This window comes from Melopsittacus undulatus, chromosome 6, assembly GCF_012275295.1.
Source record: "Melopsittacus undulatus isolate bMelUnd1 chromosome 6, bMelUnd1.mat.Z, whole genome shotgun sequence".
Lineage (NCBI taxonomy): Eukaryota > Metazoa > Chordata > Aves > Psittaciformes > Psittaculidae > Melopsittacus > Melopsittacus undulatus.
Window position 1 is genome coordinate 76,317,756 of NC_047532.1, and position 21,370 is coordinate 76,339,125.

At 42.2% G+C, this 21,370-nt stretch overlaps 2 protein-coding genes and 1 non-coding gene across 6 annotated transcripts in view; all 3 read right to left on the minus strand.

The window, feature by feature from the left end:
- The window catches only part of ARHGEF6 (Rac/Cdc42 guanine nucleotide exchange factor 6), a 38,232-nt gene extending 35,599 nt beyond the window's left edge, over window positions 1-2,633 (minus strand). Inside the window, exons 1-2 of the mRNA XM_005148259.4 lie at window positions 2,454-2,633; window positions 1,345-1,428 (exon numbers count right to left, since the gene is read on the minus strand). Of these exons, the coding sequence (XP_005148316.2) occupies window positions 1,345-1,428; window positions 2,454-2,618 (249 nt within the window). The 5' untranslated portion in view covers window positions 2,619-2,633. The remainder of the gene's footprint in view (window positions 1-1,344; window positions 1,429-2,453) is intronic.
- A 2,784-nt stretch (window positions 2,634-5,417) lies between these two features.
- On the minus strand, window positions 5,418-14,889 carry RBMX (RNA binding motif protein X-linked). Of its 4 annotated transcripts, none has more exons than XR_004549670.1 (7): window positions 13,714-14,889; window positions 12,471-12,587; window positions 11,988-12,102; window positions 11,756-11,881; window positions 11,576-11,679; window positions 8,885-8,973; window positions 5,418-6,378 (listed from the first exon to the last, which is right to left on the minus strand). XR_004549670.1 is itself a non-coding variant. In XM_034063652.1 (7 exons), exons 2-6 carry the CDS (start codon window positions 12,562-12,564, stop codon window positions 8,969-8,971), a joined length of 429 nt encoding a protein of 142 aa, XP_033919543.1. In that variant the 5' UTR covers window positions 12,565-12,587; window positions 13,714-14,191; the 3' UTR covers window positions 5,418-6,378; window positions 8,885-8,968. The 4 variants fall into 4 exon arrangements, 3 of the variants coding, with proteins under 3 accessions (XP_033919543.1, XP_033919542.1, XP_033919541.1); XM_034063652.1 differs by having other exon boundaries at window positions 11,576-11,664; window positions 13,714-14,191; XM_034063651.1 differs by lacking the exons at window positions 5,418-6,378; window positions 8,885-8,973 and adding an exon at window positions 10,487-11,098 and having other exon boundaries at window positions 11,576-11,664; window positions 13,714-14,182.
- A 4,353-nt stretch (window positions 14,890-19,242) lies between these two features.
- Window positions 19,243-19,315, minus strand: LOC117436366 (small nucleolar RNA SNORD61). Its single transcript, XR_004549794.1, has one exon. It is a non-coding gene; the product is annotated as a small nucleolar RNA SNORD61 (small nucleolar RNA).
- Between the last annotated feature and the right edge of the window lie 2,055 nt (window positions 19,316-21,370).

The window sequence follows — 21,370 nt, forward strand, 5'->3', positions numbered from 1 at the left end:
CCTTTTCTGAAGTGAAAACCAAGGAAGAAAAAGCACAGGGAGGATCAGAGCAACACCAAGAGCTGGACACACACTGGTGCTGGTTCTTGGTATCTCTAAATTGTGGAGTGCGGCTGCAATAGTGCAGAACTGGCTTTTAAAACTACGAGATGCTAAAGCACAATGGTTGAGGGCTATTCCCTGGTCCTGATTTTGAGCTCTTTAAGACTCCTGGGGTTTTTTTGCTGTTTTCCACCACAAGCATTATGATCAGTTTTCAAACACAAAAATAAACCCTCTCAAAGCAGAGGAAATCACACGGCCAGCACCAGAAGACTGGCAACAACTGATTTCTGATGTGACAGGCCTTCGGTGAGTCTATATTTATCTGTTCTTCAAGCTGCTGCAGCAGCAGGCTTGGAGAGATGCATTTACTGGGAAACAATGGGCTGGTAAAACAGCTCTGCAATGAGCGTGTTTTCATGCTGGGCTGCTCTAAGCTGCTGAAGAAAGGCTCTTTGCTTGTTTAGACTTACCAAAGGGAGAGTTCAAGTAACAGAGCTACCACGGGTTGGATGTTTCGTATTATAGTGCTTGAATATGCCATATAATGCCCAAGGATGCTGTCCTTGCTTCTGGCAGGTATTTTTCTTCCACAGTGTTTGGCATATTTCAAAGGAGAAAGTGACAGCTCTTGGTTATAAGTTTCTTGTAGGCATTTAAGTGTGATACAGAAGTCTTTGCATTTTAAATCCATACACACTTAGTAAAAGATCTGATGGCAAAATGAGCTCTGAGGTCATTGAGACTCTGATCTTGCAAATACGAGCTATGCTTAAGCATGAGAATCAGTATATAGATAGGACCAGTAACAGCCACTGAAAAGGTGCCTTTTGACTTCATTAGGATGATTTTTATGCACAAGAATCAATTGTAAGGTTATGTGTTTGGCAAATGCCCACACAACGGTTGCAAGGAGATGAAAACACTTCAGTATTGAGAGTATTTCCTATCAGAGCAAGGCTAAACCCTGCGATCCCTTCTCTCCAACACTGACAAACAATGTAAACAGGTCCACAGTTCAACTCTATTTAGACAGACCTCCTTTTATTGCTGCATGTATTCCTACCTGACCACTTCGGCTTGTCTCAAAAGATGAGAAGGAATCTGTTAAGCCCACAGTCAATGCACTCTGTTTCCACATTCTGTGGACAGAATGCTAAGTTACCCATGCTCTGATTGCTGTCACTCATACAAAAGATGAGGAATGACACCGATTTCATGCCTCTGGTATCCGGCTTTTTTCCAAAGGCTGATGGAACAAGCACTTCATGACAATAAAAGCAAGGAGCCAAGCTGACTTACCTCCACTTTAAGGAGCGCACAGCCTTTCAGGAACTCTTGTATATTACTGATGCAATCAGCTTCATTTTTAGGCTCCAGGCAGTGCTAAAGAAAGAGAATCCACTGAGCTCATTGCATTACCTCCTGTCTAGGCTCTATTCAGGGGGCCCTGCATGAATATTGACATGTGCAGTTTATACTGAATTAGGGAAGCTTCTGGAGGGGGCGGCTGGGGGAGGCAGGCAAGCTGTTGAAGCAGGAAGAGCCAGCCACTGGAGGAAGTGATGCACACATCGAGATGGTCGGCATCTTGGTTTGAATGTCAGCAGATGCCAGTGCCCCAAGAGGCAGTGGGAAACGGGTGACCTTTAAGAACACACTGCACCCCAAGCCTCACGTATGAGCACAATAGGGAGCTTCCAGTCAGCAAAACTGATTTGTGCATGAGAAATAAAGGCTCCTGTTCTACAGGGTGGAGAAACTGGTGTTTTCTTTCTTTTTAATGAAACTTCTTCTCTGTGTTGCCATTTCCTAGCTGTCATTGGACTCCTTCCCTTTTTGCTCCTCTTGCAGTAAGTTACTACACTCTTGGACTGTCTGAATATATCCCCTATAAAACTGCAGCAGGAGCTTATATGGCTTCAGGACCGATGGATTTGCTGGCCTTGGCACAGTTCAGAATGCTATGGATGCAAGGTTTGTGATTCCTGACCTAAGCTGCTTCTCTGGTGTGTTTCCTGACTAACAAAGTGTTTTACACTAAGAGTCCTGAAAGAGTGAATACATTTACAGTTGTAGCTAATGGCATTTACGTAAATACAGACAAACTGCATCTCCTTCTATTCAAAACCGAGCTATTTTGATCTCTGGTAGGCCCGGTATTTCCTGCCACTGGATGAACATGTGTAACTCAGCCAACTGCAAACTTCTGCTAGTTCTTCCTGCCTGTAGAGGTGAAATCAAAGGACTAAAGCTACAATTGCACTGTCCCCTCAATTAGGTGCCAGTAAGTGAGATGTAAACCATGTATCTGACACTCCTTGCTCACCTTAACCAAAGAAAACCACAAAGCAGGGCAGTATTTTACTGTTTCAAGCTCCCAAAATAAATGCATCTTAAAGAGCAGTTACCTTTTCAGCAGATCCCGGAAGCAGTCGATTGATGAGTTTACAGAGCACAGTTCCATCTTTGAGAGCAGCTTTCAGGAACTCTTTGGGATCATCTACTGTTTTCTTCGGGGAATTTAACACTCCTAAGGAAATCAGCCACGTTACAGCTTGTTCTTCTGGATTCATCCTGGAGAGCTGTGCCGCCAGCGCAGTTCTCCTGTGCGGCAGCTTGCTGGAACCCACATCCGTGATTACATCTTCCTGCCTCTGCTGCTGCTTGCACAGCTCCAGTGTGAAACTACCTTTTTTTTTTGCTCAGCACAGACACTCACCAAAGCTTAAGAACCAGAAGTACTGTTACTGGGAGGTAACAAACTTGTTCTCGAAGCAAAATTGCATCTAGTGCTCTGTTAAAGACAGCCAGCTACACAGTTCCAACATCACTGGAAATAGAAGTGGTTTATGGGGATAATGGTTCCACCAAAAGCATCAAAGAATGGTTTGGGTTGGAAAGGACCTTAACAGCATCAAGTTCCAACATACCTAGTGACTTTCTCCTTGTGGTATCCTGGTAAATGCGGGCTTTACTTACAGCTGTTGTCCCAAGAAGTAAATTTGTCTTTACTATTGTAAATAAAGAGGTATTTACAGTTTTAACACAGAACTTCACACTACAGAGGATTGGGAGCACCATTACACTGACTTTAAATCAGCCTTTTTTGACTTCATGGGGCAAATCAAGTTATTAAAATTGCTTTTTAGAGTTAAGTTTTCTGCTTTCAAGATCTGAATTTTGAAAATGAATTCTGATCATGCACTGCACTCAGAAAAATAATGGGGCTTTTCAATTGCTTTATATATAAGTGCACATTTAATCCAAAATGGGGTTCCAGAGATGCTAAATCTCTCAAACACCTGGATAACTTAGGAAAGTTCATAAATTTAAGTCCTCCAAAGCTGAGAATTAAACTTCCCAACTATTTTACTCATCCTGTTAAAATGTCCCTTTCCACCAGCAATTCAGGATCCACTGGAATGAATCAGTTTTTACCCTGCTGTCACTGTATTAACCATCACTAGTGATCAGATTAACTTGAAGAAGTCCAGTTGTCCTGACACCTTAACTATCCTTTCAGCAGAACAGATGGAAAGTGAAGTCACTCTCCATTTATGATGCCAAAGAAGTTGGAGCATCATGGATTGAAGCAATACCACAGGAACAAATTATCCTAGAGACCAACGCTGCACAGTGACAATGTTCTGAGCCAATTCTTAATCCTGTTACTTGAAGCAACTGTTTTGAAGACATCAGTGCTCTCAAACTGCTTAGTGATTTAAAGGGTAGGAATAGAACAGCAAAAGGATAAATTACATAAATATACTTGGGTTTGTCTCCACTTTCCAGGTCTTATGCCTGCTCCTGGGACCTACTTTTAACAGCCACCAGTAAGAAATCAGAATTGCTCTTTTAGGGTTAGACACATTTTGACCTTTGTGAAGCCTGGGGCTGAGTTCCAGTTCTCTGCTCTAAGGACACGGTAGTACCATAGCTGCAGACAGGGTGAACGGTAAAGCTGACTGAAGCTTCATCAAACTCACCGCCATCTGGTGAAGTGCATCTACAACTATCCATATGTACCAAACACTGCAGATTTATGACTAATAACAAGAACTTGAGAGTTTTTTTCTCCCTTCTCCAGTTCTCATGAGCACTATTTTACAGGAGTACTTGAACTCTCCACTTTCAAAGCTTGCATTTTCCTGTAGTAGGCAAAGACAACTAAGGCTCAAGGATCTACAGGGGACAGTCATTTGTACATTGAGACATCCCCTTCTGTCACGTTATCAGAACGTACCAGTTTCTGATGTTAAGAGCAAACTCAGGGCTACAAACCTGAGCACAGAAGAGTACTTGACCCTCCTCTATAGCAAACCTTGTCTTGTGTAGGCAGGTTTAGTTTCATGACTAGTTCATGTTTCAGCTGAGCAGATGTTATTGGTTGCAAGTAGCAGTAAATGAATATGCTTCCCACATCATGAACTTACCAACTGCTTGAAAGACCTGGAGACATTGTTCACAAAGGCTCCAAATTTAAGGCATTTCTGATTAGCCAACTCAAGGCAAACCTTACATCTTTCAGAAAGGACCCATTTAAGAATGTTCCAACTTGTTCACCCACCTCTACACTAGAATTAAGCCAGAGATAAAGGTACAGCTGCCAAGCAGAAAGTTTCAGCTCTGGTCTTTGGAGAAGACTTCTAACTGTGGTTATTTGATGATGGGGACAAATCAAATGAGTTGTCAACCTCCACCCCCTAGTTACAAATATGCTTTTATTTGGAGCCCAATTTACACCAGGGATGGCTATATAGAATAATAGTACTTAAAAACTAAACAAAAGGAGGTGATCTATACCCAGTTATCAAAGGACTGATACATCAGTAAGAGGATGGCCACAGGAGCAAGAACAGCATTCAGATGTTCAGAAAACATCCCATTCTTCAACACAAAGAGCAACAGTGGAGTATTTGCAACAGTGGAGTATTTTTCTGCTGCATTTTACTGATGCCTCACATTTAAACTAGTGACTTTCAGTTATCATTTGAAGCAGTGCATGAGCCAATTCACACCGGTGGTACATTCTCATTACTTAGCATTTCAGGCAGATATCAATCTTAAGTTTGTATGACAGCTCAAGATGCTGGCATTACATTTCAGTTGGGATGATCTGGTTCAGCCTGAGCAGCAGTAATCCTGTAAGCTACTGCTGAAAAAGCAGTCTCTTGGTATCACAGCACATTATTCTTTCCTGCAGTAAACATGCTCTCCAAGACCACTTTGGAGCCCTACACCTCCATCAGTATGTAACACCAGTCATCTTTTCCACCATGCAAATAGCACTGAGTAATGGCTATTTTCTTTCAAATTAAAACAAACCCGTAGTTTTCCCCCATAGACAAAACCAAACCCAAAGACAAAACCAAACCCATAGTTTCTTTAACAGTAAATTTATTAGTCCTGGGAAATACTGCAATTCTACCCATCTGCTACATACACATACACTTACTCCTACAATCTGCAGTCCACAACTGATGGTTGAAGGAATACTCTTATTCCAATACCCACAAATAGTTTTGAACCCCTTAAGATAGGCATGCTTTAACTACGCATTATAAACTGAGTGTTAGTGGTTTAAATGAGAGCAGTTTATGTCTCACAGTATAAACTTTATTAGCCGTGACTGTTAAGTATTTCAACCAATGTGAAATTAAGTTTTCTGCATGGAATAGCAGTGCCTGAGGATTCCTCTCACATCCACTGGCACATGAACACATATATAAGATAAAAATGCATCAAAACCGAGACCAAGTTTTGAAGACAGCATCTAGTGAAGAGATGCAGTGCTGTCTGGAGGTTTGCAAGAAGCCAGTACATGCAAGAACACACAATATTCTGGGGATTTATCACTGATATCATCTCAGTACATCAACACTTCCCTCCTCTCATCCAGAAGGCCTGGACAATGACATGTAACAATATAATAAAACTTCTTACAGTTTCTTGGTGAAGAATTTGTAATAACTTAGTTCTCTGCCTTTTAGAGGACTAAACCTCACTTTTATGTAACTTGCTTTCTCCCCCCAGCATAAACAGAAATCACCCCACATAAAGAGCAACCTCAGAGCATTTTTCTGCTGCAGGATCTAGGGAAGCCCATCTACTGACTGCTGCTGGCAGACAGCAAATGACCTCCACTTGATGTTTTTATATCCAAGAAATTAGTAGTGCTACTTTCAAAGGCAACTCTGAATGGTAACACAGCCCACTAAAACAAATAGTGGGGAACACCACACTCAAAAGCCAAGCTTTCACAGTTGTGTTTTGTTATCCTTCCATTTTTCACTGCATACCCACTGCTGCACTGCCTTCTTCTGGTCACTGTAACTGAAAAAGGAAATGCAAGTTAGTACGCTCTCAGAAACCAGGAGACAAAACAGTTATATGATCTTCCTGATGATTGTTTTTACACACACAACGCATGCATTTAGATTGTAGTCAACCTGTGCCAAGGGTATGACAATGCATCAGTAGCTAAGTACAACAATCAGAGTGATCTGAGCACTGCTTGTATTAATGCACACTTCTTGTATTAATGCACGCTTCCTGTATAGCATTGTCTCCAGAACACATACTAAGTAAAGCCTCTGTAATTTCTGTGTGTATTCCCCCTCCAAACTCTGCCTACCACAAAATCCCACCACCTCTTGACCATCAGCATGCTACTCAGGAGTCCTGTAATGAACTGAGACGCACACTGGTATCAACCTGTAGGTAACCATGTGCTATAAACCTGTAATCAAAAGAAGCTGAACAGCTTGCTGTATCTGTAGAATTACATCCTTACGTTTTACAAAGTCACTATTACCTTTCTGCCATGACTTAAGTTCTACTTATTGCCCCCTGAACTAACACTGGTATGATGCCTGCTAAGAATTTGGAACTGTTTATAAGGTGCAGAGTAGGCCGGAAAAGTGTGCTTTGGTGTTCATTTCTTTATTAATTACAACATGGCCACTACCACCAGGAACTGAGAAAACAGATCCAGTGAACTGAGAAAAAAAAGCTCCTTTTTCCAAAGGAGAACAGCTTTCTCACTTGCCAACAGTAACCAACTTTAACCCGCATGGATAATAGAGAGAACTGAAGCACACACATACAAATAGAAGCTGACAACCTTCTGACACAACCTAGATGATTTGGCAAAAACTTTGAAAGTCACCTAGGGTATATTCTATCCCTTCCTTAAAGGATTCCTGACTTAGATCAGCCTCAAACCATACATTTAATACTCGATTCCTGCTATTCTTTTTTTGCGGGCTGGTGTGGGAGCAGAGAAGAGATTCCTTTAACAGAAGTACTCCTGATGCTTCTGTATTTGATCTGAAATACAATCCAGCATGCTGAAGTAAAGCATCTCTCTTCTGTATCAAGGTAACAGCAGCAATTTATCAGGAGTATGTCAGAGCAGGCCATTAATGGAGGCACTGCACAGCTACTTAGTTGCTGAGACTCCAAACCCAATAAGCTGTAAGCCAACTGAGGCTGCAGACACTGCATCCTTCATACAAGATGGCAATACCCTGAAAACAGTGACCACGTATCAGATGCAGAACAGTCTTAACTACAGCTTTTTATTTTCACCACTTCCAAGTTCATTCTCAAAAGCAGTATTTGAAACCAACAGAAAGTACATTCTTCCATTTACAGAGTACTTTGAAAACTTAATTATAAATTACATTAAAAGCGCCAAGTTTCCTACATAAATACTTCCTCTGGAAGGAATATTTATCACCTTATACTAAATTTTAAAAGATTTGTCACATATTTAAAGTTATTTCCCTTTTTAATAACATTTAGTAGAAAAGCTGCATTAGCTACAGACACTACCACTTCCTTTCTTTCCTGGTGAGTTATCAAATAAAGAGTAATCCTTCTACATAATGTGAAGATAATGGCATACTGAAAATATATACTTGCAAAATAGTTTTAATAGGGTAGGCTTCAGAGGCATGAAATACAGCTGAACTGCAAAGCTTTTAAACCATTTCTGGAGATGGCTGGGAACTCTGCAATTTAATCCAAGGAGCTCTGCAGAGATTAATTCCTAATCAAAGATTATGCTCAGCATAATCATTAATTTGCATGTTTGACAAGACTGATTAAATACCAGTACTCACATTTATTACACCAATTTGTATTTTTATGGTCTGGTCTTACAAAGATCCCTAGGACTTAACTACTCTCTGCAGAATGATTTAAAGCATTACAATTTGTAATTGTAATTTATGTTCAACTGCACCCAAATGGGGATCAATTTCTGCAGACAAGAACCCTCTGTCAGTCCTAGCTTGGCTTTTAAAAGCCTACTTAAAACCTCCACCTCCAGAATTCAAACAGGAAATGGAAATTATTACTATTCCATGAAGGATCATGGAATGGTTTGGGTTGAAAAGGACCTTAAGATCATCCAGTTTCCAACCCCCTTGCCATGGGCAGGGATATCTCACACTAGACCATGTCACCCAAGGCTCTATCTAACCTGGCCTTGAACATTGCCAGGGCTTGAGAATTTACCACTTCTCTGGGCACCCAGTGCCAGCGCCTCAGCACCCCCACAGTAAAGAACTTCTGCCTTATATCTAACCTGAACTTCCCCTGTTTCAGTTTGAACCCATTACCCCTTGTCCTATCACTACAGAGTCTGATGAAGAGTCCCTCTCCAGCATCCTTGTAGCCCCCTTTGGATACTGGAAGCTGCTCTGAGGTCTCCATGCAGCTTCCCCTTCCCCAGGCTTTCTTAGCCTGTCTTCATGTGAATGACCATTTCTATTTCTAAGCACAGAACCACAAGAAATCCCCCTTCCAGCTACTACCCCAGAGTAATCTTTACCTTATACTTTGGTACAGGCACCATCATCTCTGCAATCAGCACAGATGAACCAGCATTACTTCAGTGATTATCTTCTAGAAGTTATCACCCTGCAGTCAAGAGAGGATACAACAAACTAAGAGAAGTACATTTTATAGCATGAGCCAACTTACAGTGCTCCCCCCCCCCATTTCAAAACAGTCACAAGCTTGGATTTGCACATTATTCTGTTGCAAGTTTTACTACGTCTCTTCTAAGTGGTGGAGGATTCACTGGCTTGGAATGGACTGGAATGGCATAGTGACAGGTTGCATGGCTTATGGATTCTCATTCCTTGTCAATGGTGCACTGCCATGTTAAATCCATAAGTTGAACGACAATTTACTGAGGTCTAAACAGTAGTACAAAGCTTTTGGGTGTGTGGTTTTAGTTGGAGGTCTTCATGTCTACTACATTCAAGAGCATCTTTTGAACTTCATGGCTTTACCTGAGTCAGAACAACTTGCCACAGGTTCTGCCACATGTATTAGTTATCCCTGAAACGCAGTGTCAAAGTACAGAGATTCAGGCATCCAACTAAAGTTTGCAATGGCTCGCTTCAAACTCTGCTATTTGGCAAGCTAAACAAATTCCTGATTTCACAAAGCTTTAATTTTGTTATAATATAGTATATGCAGCCTCTTTAAGCATCTTCACTGTAAGATACTGGGCACAAAATACCCCCTCCCAACCCTACCTGACAATATTCTGTCTACAATGAGCTGCATTACAGCTTTAGTTTCAAAACTGGTGCCATTAAATGCTTTTATCCAAGAAGAAATGTTGAATTTGGAGAACTTTTAATATATTGAAGTATTTCTTTTCCTTTTTTTTTTTAAATCTAGACAGCATTTCCATTGCCATGACGTGCAGCTTGGCTTTACTGTACTAGAGGAAGATAACTTGGTTCAATTTTGACTTAGACTGGAAAAACTAGTTTGCTTTGCTTACCATCTTTGCTGTTTCACAGGCATTTGATGCTTTAAATCAGCTGTGGAATGCTGAAAGATTCACTTGTTTTTAGGAAGCCATAAGCCTTTGAGAAGTTGGAGAGAAAGACTTCTGTGCTTATCTTATTTTCTCCTTTGGAATCAAAGATGTTCCTTTAAAAGTGAAACACTACAGAGTTGCAAAAATTGGAAACAGTATGAGCAAGCATCGTTTTGTAGCTTCTTTGATGGAACTGGTCAAGGGGTTTTATTGTTACAGTATTCTGGAGCTGACTTACATGTACATGGAATTCATTTGGAAGGGAGATCCTTTCAAACTCCCCATGAAACAGTAGGAAGGCAGAAAATAGCATTATCCACTTGCTTTTTCGGGTTAAGTGAATGATATCCTCTATTTTTTTTCTTTACACAAGGATCTGAAGGTATTTTGTACTGAGAACACTGTGACTTCAAATTCTAGGCACAACTGAACACTGTGTGGAACAGCCCCACCACCCTCCAACACAAGCAATACTTTGCTTAAGAATGAGATGCTGAACATGTAGAACAATCCATCTCCATGTTAGATGGTTGGATGTTGTGTGGAAGCTCTTATGAACTGCTTGTTCCATTCATGAGGAAAATCAGATGGAAGTGTGGCATTTCAGGGAAACTTTACTTGGAAAATTACAACACTAGTACACAGCTCAAGTTTTATACATTTAACATCTGCTTTTGAAAGAAATGTTAACAATTTTGAAATGAAATTAAACACTGGTTTAACTTTTCCTCACAAAAGCATAACTCATGGAGGGGAAAACTTAACAGGCAACAATAAAAAAAGGTAAAAACAACTTTTCCTTTTAGTAGTCCTCTGGTAGTAAAGATAGAACAACTTCCACTTTGCTTTTTTTGTTTGTGAAGTAATTTGTCTTGGTCCAAAAGTTTTAAGAGTGTTTTTAGTATCTGCTCCTGCCTCCACCTCTATCGGATCTGCTTCCACCACGGCCACCACCTCTGGGTGCTCCGCGGCTTGAACTACTGTAAGAATCACGAGGAGGTGGATAGCCCCTTTCCATGGATGGGGGAAGACCCCTGTCTTGTCTTCCAACACGATCACGGCCACTTGAGTAGACATCACTTCTGCTGCTTGAGTAACTTTCTCGGCTTCCATATCCATCTCGTGTGCTGCCGTAATCATCATAGCGACTGCTTCCACCATAAGATGGCGGGGGCCCTCGTGCAGGTGGAGCACTACGTGAGTTACCTGCAGGGTCAATGGTCAGGTAATATGGCAACACCATAAGTTATATAGAACAATTTCAATCTGAATTTACAGAATTGCTGTATTTAAATGGTTACTGCTACTCTTTTGTATGTATTGAGATGTTCTTAACATTATCCGCCACATTAATGGTATTAAAGTGGGGATTGCATAGCAGGCAGTGAGTGGATTTGAAGACGGTGTTTATTCAGGCAGGCTCTTTACTGGGTATTCCAGAACAGCTTGTTATTTTAGAGAAGAAACTCAGCCATATTTTCCAGAGATAGCTGCAATTCTGAACTGTAGATTTTGCTTCGTTAGTTTATAGTTTATTTAATCTGATGGTAACCAACAACTGCACTTTCACTGTAGGGGGGAAAAAAGCGTGCCACTTCCCCGTGAAACACAGGCAACCTAGTAAAAATCAGGTTTTATGACACCTGTTCAGATTAATACATGATCCTCAAAATGGATTCTTACCATAACTGTCATATGAATCTCTGTAGGAGCCTCCACTTGGATGATCAGAGTAGTCTCTGTCACGCCCACCACCGTATCCATCACGATCACTATAGGAGGAAAGACTACTAAGACTTAATATAAGTCAGCGAGATCACAGCAAGAATGAAATGACAAGGAGAAAAATCCAACAGTAGGTACCTATATCCCCTAGAGGGGTATTCATCTCGTGAACTGGAGTGACCGTAATCACGGTACGCGTAGTCTCGAGGAGGTGGTGCATAGTCCCGCGTATCCCTGGAGCTGGGATAATCTCTGCTTGAGTAACTACAAAGAACAAAAATTGAGATGTCAGACAGATGTCACAACTTAAAAGATCAAAATCTTTCGCTGAACAAAAAAGCCAAACTATGAATTAGTAAAGGGAATTTACCCATCCTTAGTGCTGTAGCCGTCATCTCTTGGAGACATGTAAACGTCTCTTCGTGAGGGCATCGGCTCTCTGCGTGGAGGACCACCATAACTGTCTCTTCCACGTGACACAGGAGCTTAAGAGGAAGAATCCAAGTTCTTAATTATCATTTAGCCACAAGAAAGACTCCTCAAGCAAGTATTAGCAGATAATATTCTTGCTTATAGGGATTTAAAAGCATCTCTGTAGCCTACATTTATAATGCTTCACACTTCTGCTTGTACAGTTTTAAAGCAGCATTAGAAGGAACGTATCATATCACACCAAATTATTCCAACCAGCTACAAAATGGTAACAGTATGAAGAGAACTAGCAGATTAGGAAAACAACACATTATCCCACAACACATTTAAGTTGGAACTGATGATTTGCAACAGTTCCTGAATTAAAACTAAGCTGTTACACAGCTGATTAGGTAACAAAAGGAATTGAGGAGATCCTTACCTCTTCCTCCCATACTACTGCTACGCACTGGTCCTGAAGGTGCAGATCTTTTAGGTGGAGGGCCTCCACTTCGTGGAGGTGGACCTCTCTTCATGGGAAGTGGCCCTCGGGAAGATCCTAGAAGCCACGAACCAACTTGTTATTTCTCTGATACCCACCCACATGCCCCTAAAGCCTGAACTACAATAACCTAGGCACTGTTATTACCACTACGTGATCAACAGTAAACCTGTAAAACTAGACTTCAAAGCCTTCTCTTGTATTTTGGCCACAACTTGATGCTACTGGCAGAAATGAGAGCCCAACAAGCTAACTGTCCACAGCCTAAACTGCTATCAAGAACTGTCTTTTAGAACTTATGCAAAAGCCACAGGGTATGACCCAAGTGAGAAAGACAAGCTGTGACTGTTTACAGGTATCAGCTAAGTACTCAACAAGCTACTATTCTCAGAAGACAAGAGCCACCTGGGAAGATGGACTAGAGAAGATCCTACAGAGAGGGAACAGAGACACTACAGAGTCTGCAGAACCTACCACACAGACTCTCCAAGACAGGAGGTTTTCACTATTTCCAGGTTTTTTTTCTGCATTACAGCTTTTACTGTTATACCTCAGGTGCTGCTTGCTTTTAAGTGACAGTTCTGTTTTGATATTGAAAGTCTCTCCATCAACTGCTGTATTTGATACTGAAAAGTCTCTGAATAAATAACTGTATCTTAAATTAAAGAATATCCAGTATCAAGTAATACACTATCCTTTCACTTCAGAAAGCTTCAACTCAACACTGTTTTATAACAACAAAGCAGCCTTAGCTTCCTTAGCTCACACTATGACCTGGAAGGATCACTTATAGAATTTGGTAAGTTTAGATCTCTTGCTAGTAAGAATGAAAGGCACTTCCCTTTCCCTGGTGAAGAGAATCACTTTTTCAACTTGAATACCAGGAAAGCTTCCTTTCTCACGTGCAGGGCAGGAGTTTTGCTTTTCTTTCAAGCCAAAAAAGCCAAGTGGAGTGTTAGTTGTAGAAGGGAATCTTCAGATTTGAATGCCTTTTCTTAAGGTGTATTTGCCTAATCAAAAACGTGACTAAACTGCTGAGATCACATTTCATCAGTTTATTAAAGAACAAGGAGTGCACTATTCGGCTGTTTTGACTTTTTTTTTCCAGTAGGATTATTGTCATCTTCCAATGGGATTGTCTTGTATGTTGTCCAAGTATATAATGAGAGAGGTCAATACATACCCAAGTGACTCCCTCTTGAAGGTGGTCCTCTTGCGCCACTGCCGCCTCTTCCACCTCTAAGGCCCCTGGGAGGACCCCTGCTTCGTGGAGGGGGTGGTGGCCCACGCCCCCACAACTTTCAAAGGATGGCTTGGTGCTTGTTCCACTTTAATTGCTTTCCCATCTAAGACTAAAGAAGAAGCTGCTTTACTCAGTGCTTCAGTCACGTTTGTAGTTTTAAATTAAGCCCCTCTTGCTTCACTATTATAGGGCTTCACATTTTATAAAGTTAGAGCAACTCTAGAACTGATTTGAGTTTCAGTATTAGTCCCCATTTACTACAGCAGCACGTTGGGCCTAATTTCTACAGTACTTCATTCTTGTGGTACTGATGGAAAAAAAAACAAACTAATACAGAGCAGCATCAGAAAGGACTTTCAGTGAAAACACAAGCATCCAATGATTACGGGCAGTCCCCATGTCACCTTATTCTGCAAATGAAACACCATTATGATCTCCAATTACTTTCATTGCCATGGGCTTTTGTACCAAACTAGGACTGCAACCAGTAGTTACAGGATTAAGCTGTAGGTATCATAGCTTCAGTTGGGGTTTCTGGCAATGGGGAGCCGTTTAGTACATTGTCTTTGATGTTCTGACAGAACGGTGATCATTGAGTAGTACTTAGATGTAATTTCAGCACTTACAAAGCAGAGCAGTATGAGAATTCACCCCACTTCCCTACTGTTTCAGAGCTGGGTTTTTAAAGAGGTGACTGTTACATTTACTCTATTGCTTTTGCAGAGTGGACGGTGCTTTGTGGTGGGTTTTTAGAGCCGAAAGTGGAAGGTTTTTCTGTAATACAGACCTGCAATAACAGGAACTTTGCAGCCAACTACTGTACCTCAAACATGAGCAGGTGGTAAAGACACAATGAGTAACAACTTCATTCATCGAATCTCTGTATAATCTTCGCACATCAAACACTTGATAATTACAGCAGAGCCGCTATCACAAGCTCTGCTGCAGTTCAGTTACTGCATGCGTTTATCCTGGCAAACATAGTTTGTCTTTTCTAGCAGTTAAATATTTACCTCAGCTATGGCAACTAATGAATTATACAGGTATGAAGTGTTGCTTATGGCACTTCTTAGCTGCAATAAATGAACAAGAATATGACGTGCTAGTGATGCAGTACTCTGAGCTGCTGAGAGGATTTTATCTGAGGTATCGCGGTACTGAGTTCGTTTTTTTTCCCCACTGAAATCTAGGCCTCTCTGAACTCATCTGCTTCAGTAGCTCATGTAATCCTCCACCATATGTAGTTGTAGCTACTGTTTGGAAAAACCTGTGTGCATATTCACAGTCTAATGTGAGGAAAATAAATAACAATACTAGCACACCAGATTTGGCTTGCTTTGACTTGTGAATGTATTTTACTTATGAAAGGCTCCTCAAAAAGGCCTTTTGGCATGACAAGCTCACCCATTCCAGGAGCCAAACATTTTTTGTTTAGTACCTCTAATCACGGGAACTTAGCAGTCTGCATCATTTATTTTGCATCATCATTAATCTGTCTCGGTCATCCTTTCTCAAAACAGGCAAACAGTGGCTTGAAGCCTTAAGCTTTCGCCATCATGGCCACTGCTATCCGTTTTCCTGATAGCTTCTTAGACAGCTTGTTTGAAGCCTGGAAACCAAGCACCATCCCCTTCTGCTAACATGGGTTCTGAGAACTGGATGCTCACTCCAAGTTCTGTAGGTTTTTTATGTAGAGGTACAGTTTCTTTTTCCTCCTACTTCCTTATGCCTTGCAACATGCATCTTACCTAGCAAAAGAGGGGGGTTTGTTTTGAAGCTGCTTCATGCAAGCAGTCTTAGAAGGTTATGCCTGAGGTCCAAAAAGACCTTGCATTAGGTCCAAGAGATTATTTTCCCTCTTTTGTTAACCAGAAGATATTAGTCAGTTTGTCTGGTTTTAAAGCAGAAGGGACAACTTCATTTTATAGGTTCTTAGCTCAAAGAAGTAAGCTCTCATCCCACTGACAGGTAAAAGACATAAGCCATCTCAAAGAGTTTTTCATGTGCCAAAGCACCAGTTGTCAACATGAACACTCATTAATTGGTATTTATAACCTTGAATCAGAGTGTTGCAGTACCATTTCTACTATGACAGGGGCACCATAAAGTGGAGTCATTTAAGGATAATAATAGACTGGCAATCATAAAACCTCTATGTGGAATGAACAATCTATACAGCTTTGTAAGATGAGGCAGGTAATCAAAAAGGATTAGAGAACTGTCCTGCAAACGGTTCATGTTCCAATGGGAAAGATGAATGAAATCTGGAAAGTTTCAGGAGTAAGTCAGAAATCAGGTTATTACAAAGAGACTGCTAGAGAAGCTTACATGAAACACAGGGGGTTCCTCTCAAATGGATCATTGTACTGTTGATGCTGCAGTGACTCAACACATTGCCGCACATCCTTGATGGCAGATCAAATGGCTTCCTTCCACCAAATATATTCAAGAATTGAAGTTCATTTCTTATAAGGCTGAGCTTCTACATATTTATTGCTTCTTCACCAGAAGAACTGGAAGCACTTTCTTGTTGGTTGAGGAAGACAATCTTCTGCACTGGAGTACAGTTTAGACAGCTGTTTGGATTGTAGGATTTGCTTCCAAACCTCTTAAAACAGTCCAGCTGGCTTGGCGGTCTGTGCTGGAATTACATCTTTGGCTGTCCTGGATGTTTCCTCTAGGTCATATCATCTCTTTCATTATTCATTTTGCCCTCAGGACTGAAAATCAAAATGATCAGGAGAAAGGCTACTGCACTAAGGACCACTAGAGACTTGCAGTGTTCACACTTGTGTCCAGGTATGTATGTTTCATTCATGACATCAGGATGTTGGTTGACTACAATGAATTAAGATGGCTCTTAAAAAAAGGCTGTTAATTTTTATGGTAAAATACTCTGGCATTTTGTCTGTGGTGCTCAGACATGCTAAATTGATCCAATCCTGTACAGAAAGTAATTGAAGTGAGAAGTCTCCACCCCACTCCAAATGGTTATCTCCTGCCTCTTTCTGCAAGACCGAAGTTAACTTAAGTAAGCTTAGACGAGTGAGTCTATGCTTGTACCATTTTAGACTAAAACATCATTAATCCCCTTACCTTCCCCCCCACCCCAAAAGGAGCAAAACACGATGTTTTGCATTAATACTTTCAAAGAAAAAAAAAAAAAAAGAAAAGCAAATTCACTCTTGCAGAATCTAAGTCAACCTCTTCTACTAGCTCGACTGGCAATTCCTCTGGAATGTCAAAACGGGTTAACACAAGTGATACAGAACTCTTCACTTTGGCTGAGCAGGCCAATTGTCTCCTTACAGACTGCTTGAGCTATTGCCAGCACAGTGCTTATTCTTCTTCTGCATGAGCACTACATCCAGCATTTGTAAATGAACAGGAGAACTCCCAAGTTGTGATTTATTACAGTGCTGTCTTCCTACAGCATGTGTTAACCATTACTTCTCACATCCTAAATGCAATCTCTTTATTCATGAGATACAAGCAGAACTTACAGACAGGAAGGCTTTCTGAAGGACTACTTCATGAACATCTTCCACATCCTTCATACACAACCAAGCAAGAGTATATGTTAAAGACATCATTCTAGCGAGATCTTTTCATACACTATTGCTGTTCAGATTCCGAAGCTGAGGCAGGTACTTTTAGATTTGTAGTGCTGAAGGCACAGAAGCTATGCGAACAATGCTCCACAAGCTCTTTCACCTTTCTTGACATGATGCAGATGGAGTATTCCATACCATGTAGACGTTTACCTCAGTCACATTCAATTTGATTTATCTGTTTCACTAAAGTATTACTTTCCCTAAATGTTTCCAATGTGACCAAACACACACCATAACGTTCAAGATTTAGAAGAGTTGGCAATTATTTTCAGAGGGATTTTCATGCGACTTTGCACTCCACAAACACTTAACATCGCAACTTAAGCCCTTTTTCAGTCTGACATATTGTTGATGCTTGAAGTTCAGTGAGGAAATTTGCGTTTGAGAACCTGCATTCAGGTCTTCAGAACTGTAGCCAACTACACAATGTATGTGTAAATTCCACAGAAGCACCTTAAGGATGTTTAGGCTGGACAGAAAGGACCATTACCAACTTGCCACTCTCTGCCTTGACAATGACACTAATTTGTTTAGAAAGAAGTCTCCCCAGAAGTAAGGCTATTGTACGAGGCTGCCCTGAAGCACCCAGAAACTAAAATCTACAGAGCAGAAGCTGCTATAACACAAAACAAGGTAGGTTTACTATTTGTGTTCACTGTGAACACTATAGCAACTTGTTTACTTCAAAGTACATGCTTTACTTATCGACTGCAAAGACTGACACTCTTCTTTCATTTAAAGTCTTATACCAAGACAAAAGCTATCAAAACTCCAAATGTTCATTAACCAGAACCAAGAGGTTTCTTCACCTTACATAAATGCATCTCAGAGACATGACCTAAACACATCTGTCCAGATTATGCATGAAAGACCAGAGCCTGAAATTCAGGGAACAAAGACAGCTTTCACTGTCTAGAGAGAGCACACTCTATGAAGATAAACAGCTGTTGACCACTTGCAAACTTACATCTAGCTCTCAAACACATCAGAACAGACAGATCACAACAGCCTACAATCCTTTTACGAACTACCCATGTATCTACACAAAGTTTTTTTTTGCTCCAGGTTTCTCTTTTTAAGAGATCAATATGCAGTATTTATTTGCCTTTAAAGTCATACCATTGCACTGCAGGATGTAAACAAGCAAATGCAATGGTAGATCACCGCAAAGGTATTCACATTTAAATGGCAAGATGCTCTTCAAACACCCTAAGTAAATTTAGGATGCACTCACAAATGTAGGAGTTTACCTACACATTACCAGAGAGCACATCAAACATAAAGCAAGCCAGCAGGGAAGTCATGTTAAACCACATTAAGGGAACCACTAATACTTTTCAAGTCAGTTCACCTTCCCTACAGTGTAGTTTATAGAATCCTGCAAATATCATCAAAACATGTAAGAAGCACGCAAGAATGAAGGAGACTACTAAAAAGCCCTCAAATAACAAAAAAAAGGAAGTATACTGACAGCCAGACTTCCTTTCAGTTTTTAAGTTCATAATTAGGAGAAAGTGATACCAGCTTCACGGAGACAGCATTTGGTCAAGTTATGACTTGCCTCCAGGATCTCCTAACCATTGTCTTTCCAACTTTTATACTAGCTAATTTACTCCACAGATCAAAACTGGTGGTCGTCATAAGCAACAGCAACATGTAAACTGGTCTCAGTTCCTACCTTCCCATTCATATCTCTGGCAGCATCTTTTGCATCTGTGGACTCTCAATGTGACAAAGGCAAAATCTATGGACTTGTTGGTTTCACGATTCTTTCATCAAAAGGACTGCAAAAAGAAAGCCAGGTTACCCTTGCCTGTAATCAGGCAACAACATACTAACCTTTATTTAACCTTTTAAGCTCAGAACTTCTTAGAGGACATAAAAGCGCTATCACTTCCAGATGATCAACGCCAAAGAGTCATCACAGCTATTTTGTTGCTTTTATTATTTAGTATCTAAAATAGAAAGGGTTTCTTTGTACGTTCCACGATGCGTCATATTTGCAGAACCAGCCTCAGGGCTTTTTCATTTGTCTCTGTGTTCAGGCCCCCAATGAAAAAGCTTCCCAGGACGTCTGCTTCAACCATTTTGATTCTGTGAGTGACCTATTAAGAGCAACGGTTACTATTAACAAAACATCAGATTGCAAGAGAAAGTTCCAATATCACCTCATACATACCAATGACTCCTCAAAAATACAAGCAAATTTTCTTGAGCAAGATGCCAGGAGTGATAAGGAATAGAAACAAATGTATAATTTTTAGACTGAAGCAACAACGGGCAGTATTAACTTCAGTTATTTTTGTCACATATTAAAGATTAACATTAAAAAGTGGAACAAGGCACTGATAAAACTCTTCAGATCAAGCAGCATCAGTGAATATGGCAAGTTCGGGGTTACTTGCCTTGTTACCCTCAACACAAGCACTCCTCTAAAATCCTGCCACAGATGCTGAAATACATGTATTTAATACGTCAAAGCAATACCAAAACGTTAGCTTTCAAGTCAGCTTCCTCCAACAGTCCAAATGAAGTTCATTCTTTAAGCTATCTCAAGCACATCGAGAGCATACCGAAGTCCTGGCCTATACAAGTGTCAGCCTTACAAATACCAGACCATCACACTGCAGTTCTACACAACAAGGCCACCGCTAAGGCAAGGCGAGGAAGGCAAAACGACAAAGAGCAGCCCGACAAAGCAGAAGCGCGGAGTGCCCGACAAAGCGCCTCCGGCCCGCGGCGGGAAGCCCGCAGCAGGTTTCACGAGGGCCGGCGCGCCATCCCCCGACGCGCAGCGGGGACAAACGCAGCCAGGAAGGCGCCGGGCGTGCGCCGGCGTTCGCTCTGTGTGTCCCCCGGGCAGAGGCGCGAGGGCCGGGGTGCGGGCGGAGGAAGAGGGGGGCGTCAGACCCTCCGCGGGCTCCAAGCACTAACACAAAATGGCGGCCACCGATAGCAAGGACTCTTCACCCTCCAGGCGCCTAAAGACCGCCGCAGCACTAACACGACCGCGCAGCTCAGTCCCGCTTGGAGCTATTGTGCTGGCCTCCCTCCGTCCTCTCGGGAATGCGGCGGACCACGCGGCGGGACCACGAGCGTATCCCCCCGCACCTAAAATGGCGGCCACCGCGCCTCACGCGGCTGGGACCCCCCTTCTCCCCACCACAGCCACGACGCTCCCCCTACCCTCCACAGGGCCGGGCGGGCATGGAGGCCGGCCTGGCCCCGCCGCGCCTCGCCCCGGGCCCGCAGTGGCGGAACACAGTTCCCTCACCCACAAACCGCGCCTTCCCCCGCGCCGCCGCCTTTCCGCGGCCCAGGCCCGAGGGGCAGGGCCCCTCGTACCCCTACGCGAGCCGCCGGGCCCGCTCCGCTCGGCTGGCAGCACTCACCTCCGCTCACACCGACCCGCAACTGCGCAATGAGAGCGAACAAAGGCGCTGCAGGCCTTTATACTGCTGACGTCACAGGCCGGCCGGAGACCCGGATGCATGCGGCGGGAGCTCCGTTAGGGGCAGGCCGCAGCCCGCCGCGGTCACGGGGGCGGTGTGGGCTCTGCCCTCCGCAGCTGTAGGCAGCGGCCTGCCGGAGGGCTCCGGGGCTCTGGACAACCGCACGGCAGGGAGATGGGGCGGGCTTTGCGCTGGTGCGGAGCTCCGTGTCCCGCTTGAGCGGGAGAGATCCCTCAGAAAGGGGCAGCTTAGGTTTGGGGAGGTTTAATTAAGGTGTGTGTATGTCAATGCCCCTTTCTTGGAGACTGACAGTGAAGTGAAATAAGAGGTTGAAAATTAAACGTGTTGTTTTCCACGGCTTCAATTTAACTCCCATTTTCTAATTACACCTGAAGGTTAAGTGTGGCTGTTTTCTATTGTTGGCTGAACCTGAGAAGTTAGGAGGAAGCCTGTGCATCCAAAAACTGGCTGTTTTCATTATCTGAATGTGTGGATTATCTAAACTGGTGTTACTTGTGAAAGCACCCAGCC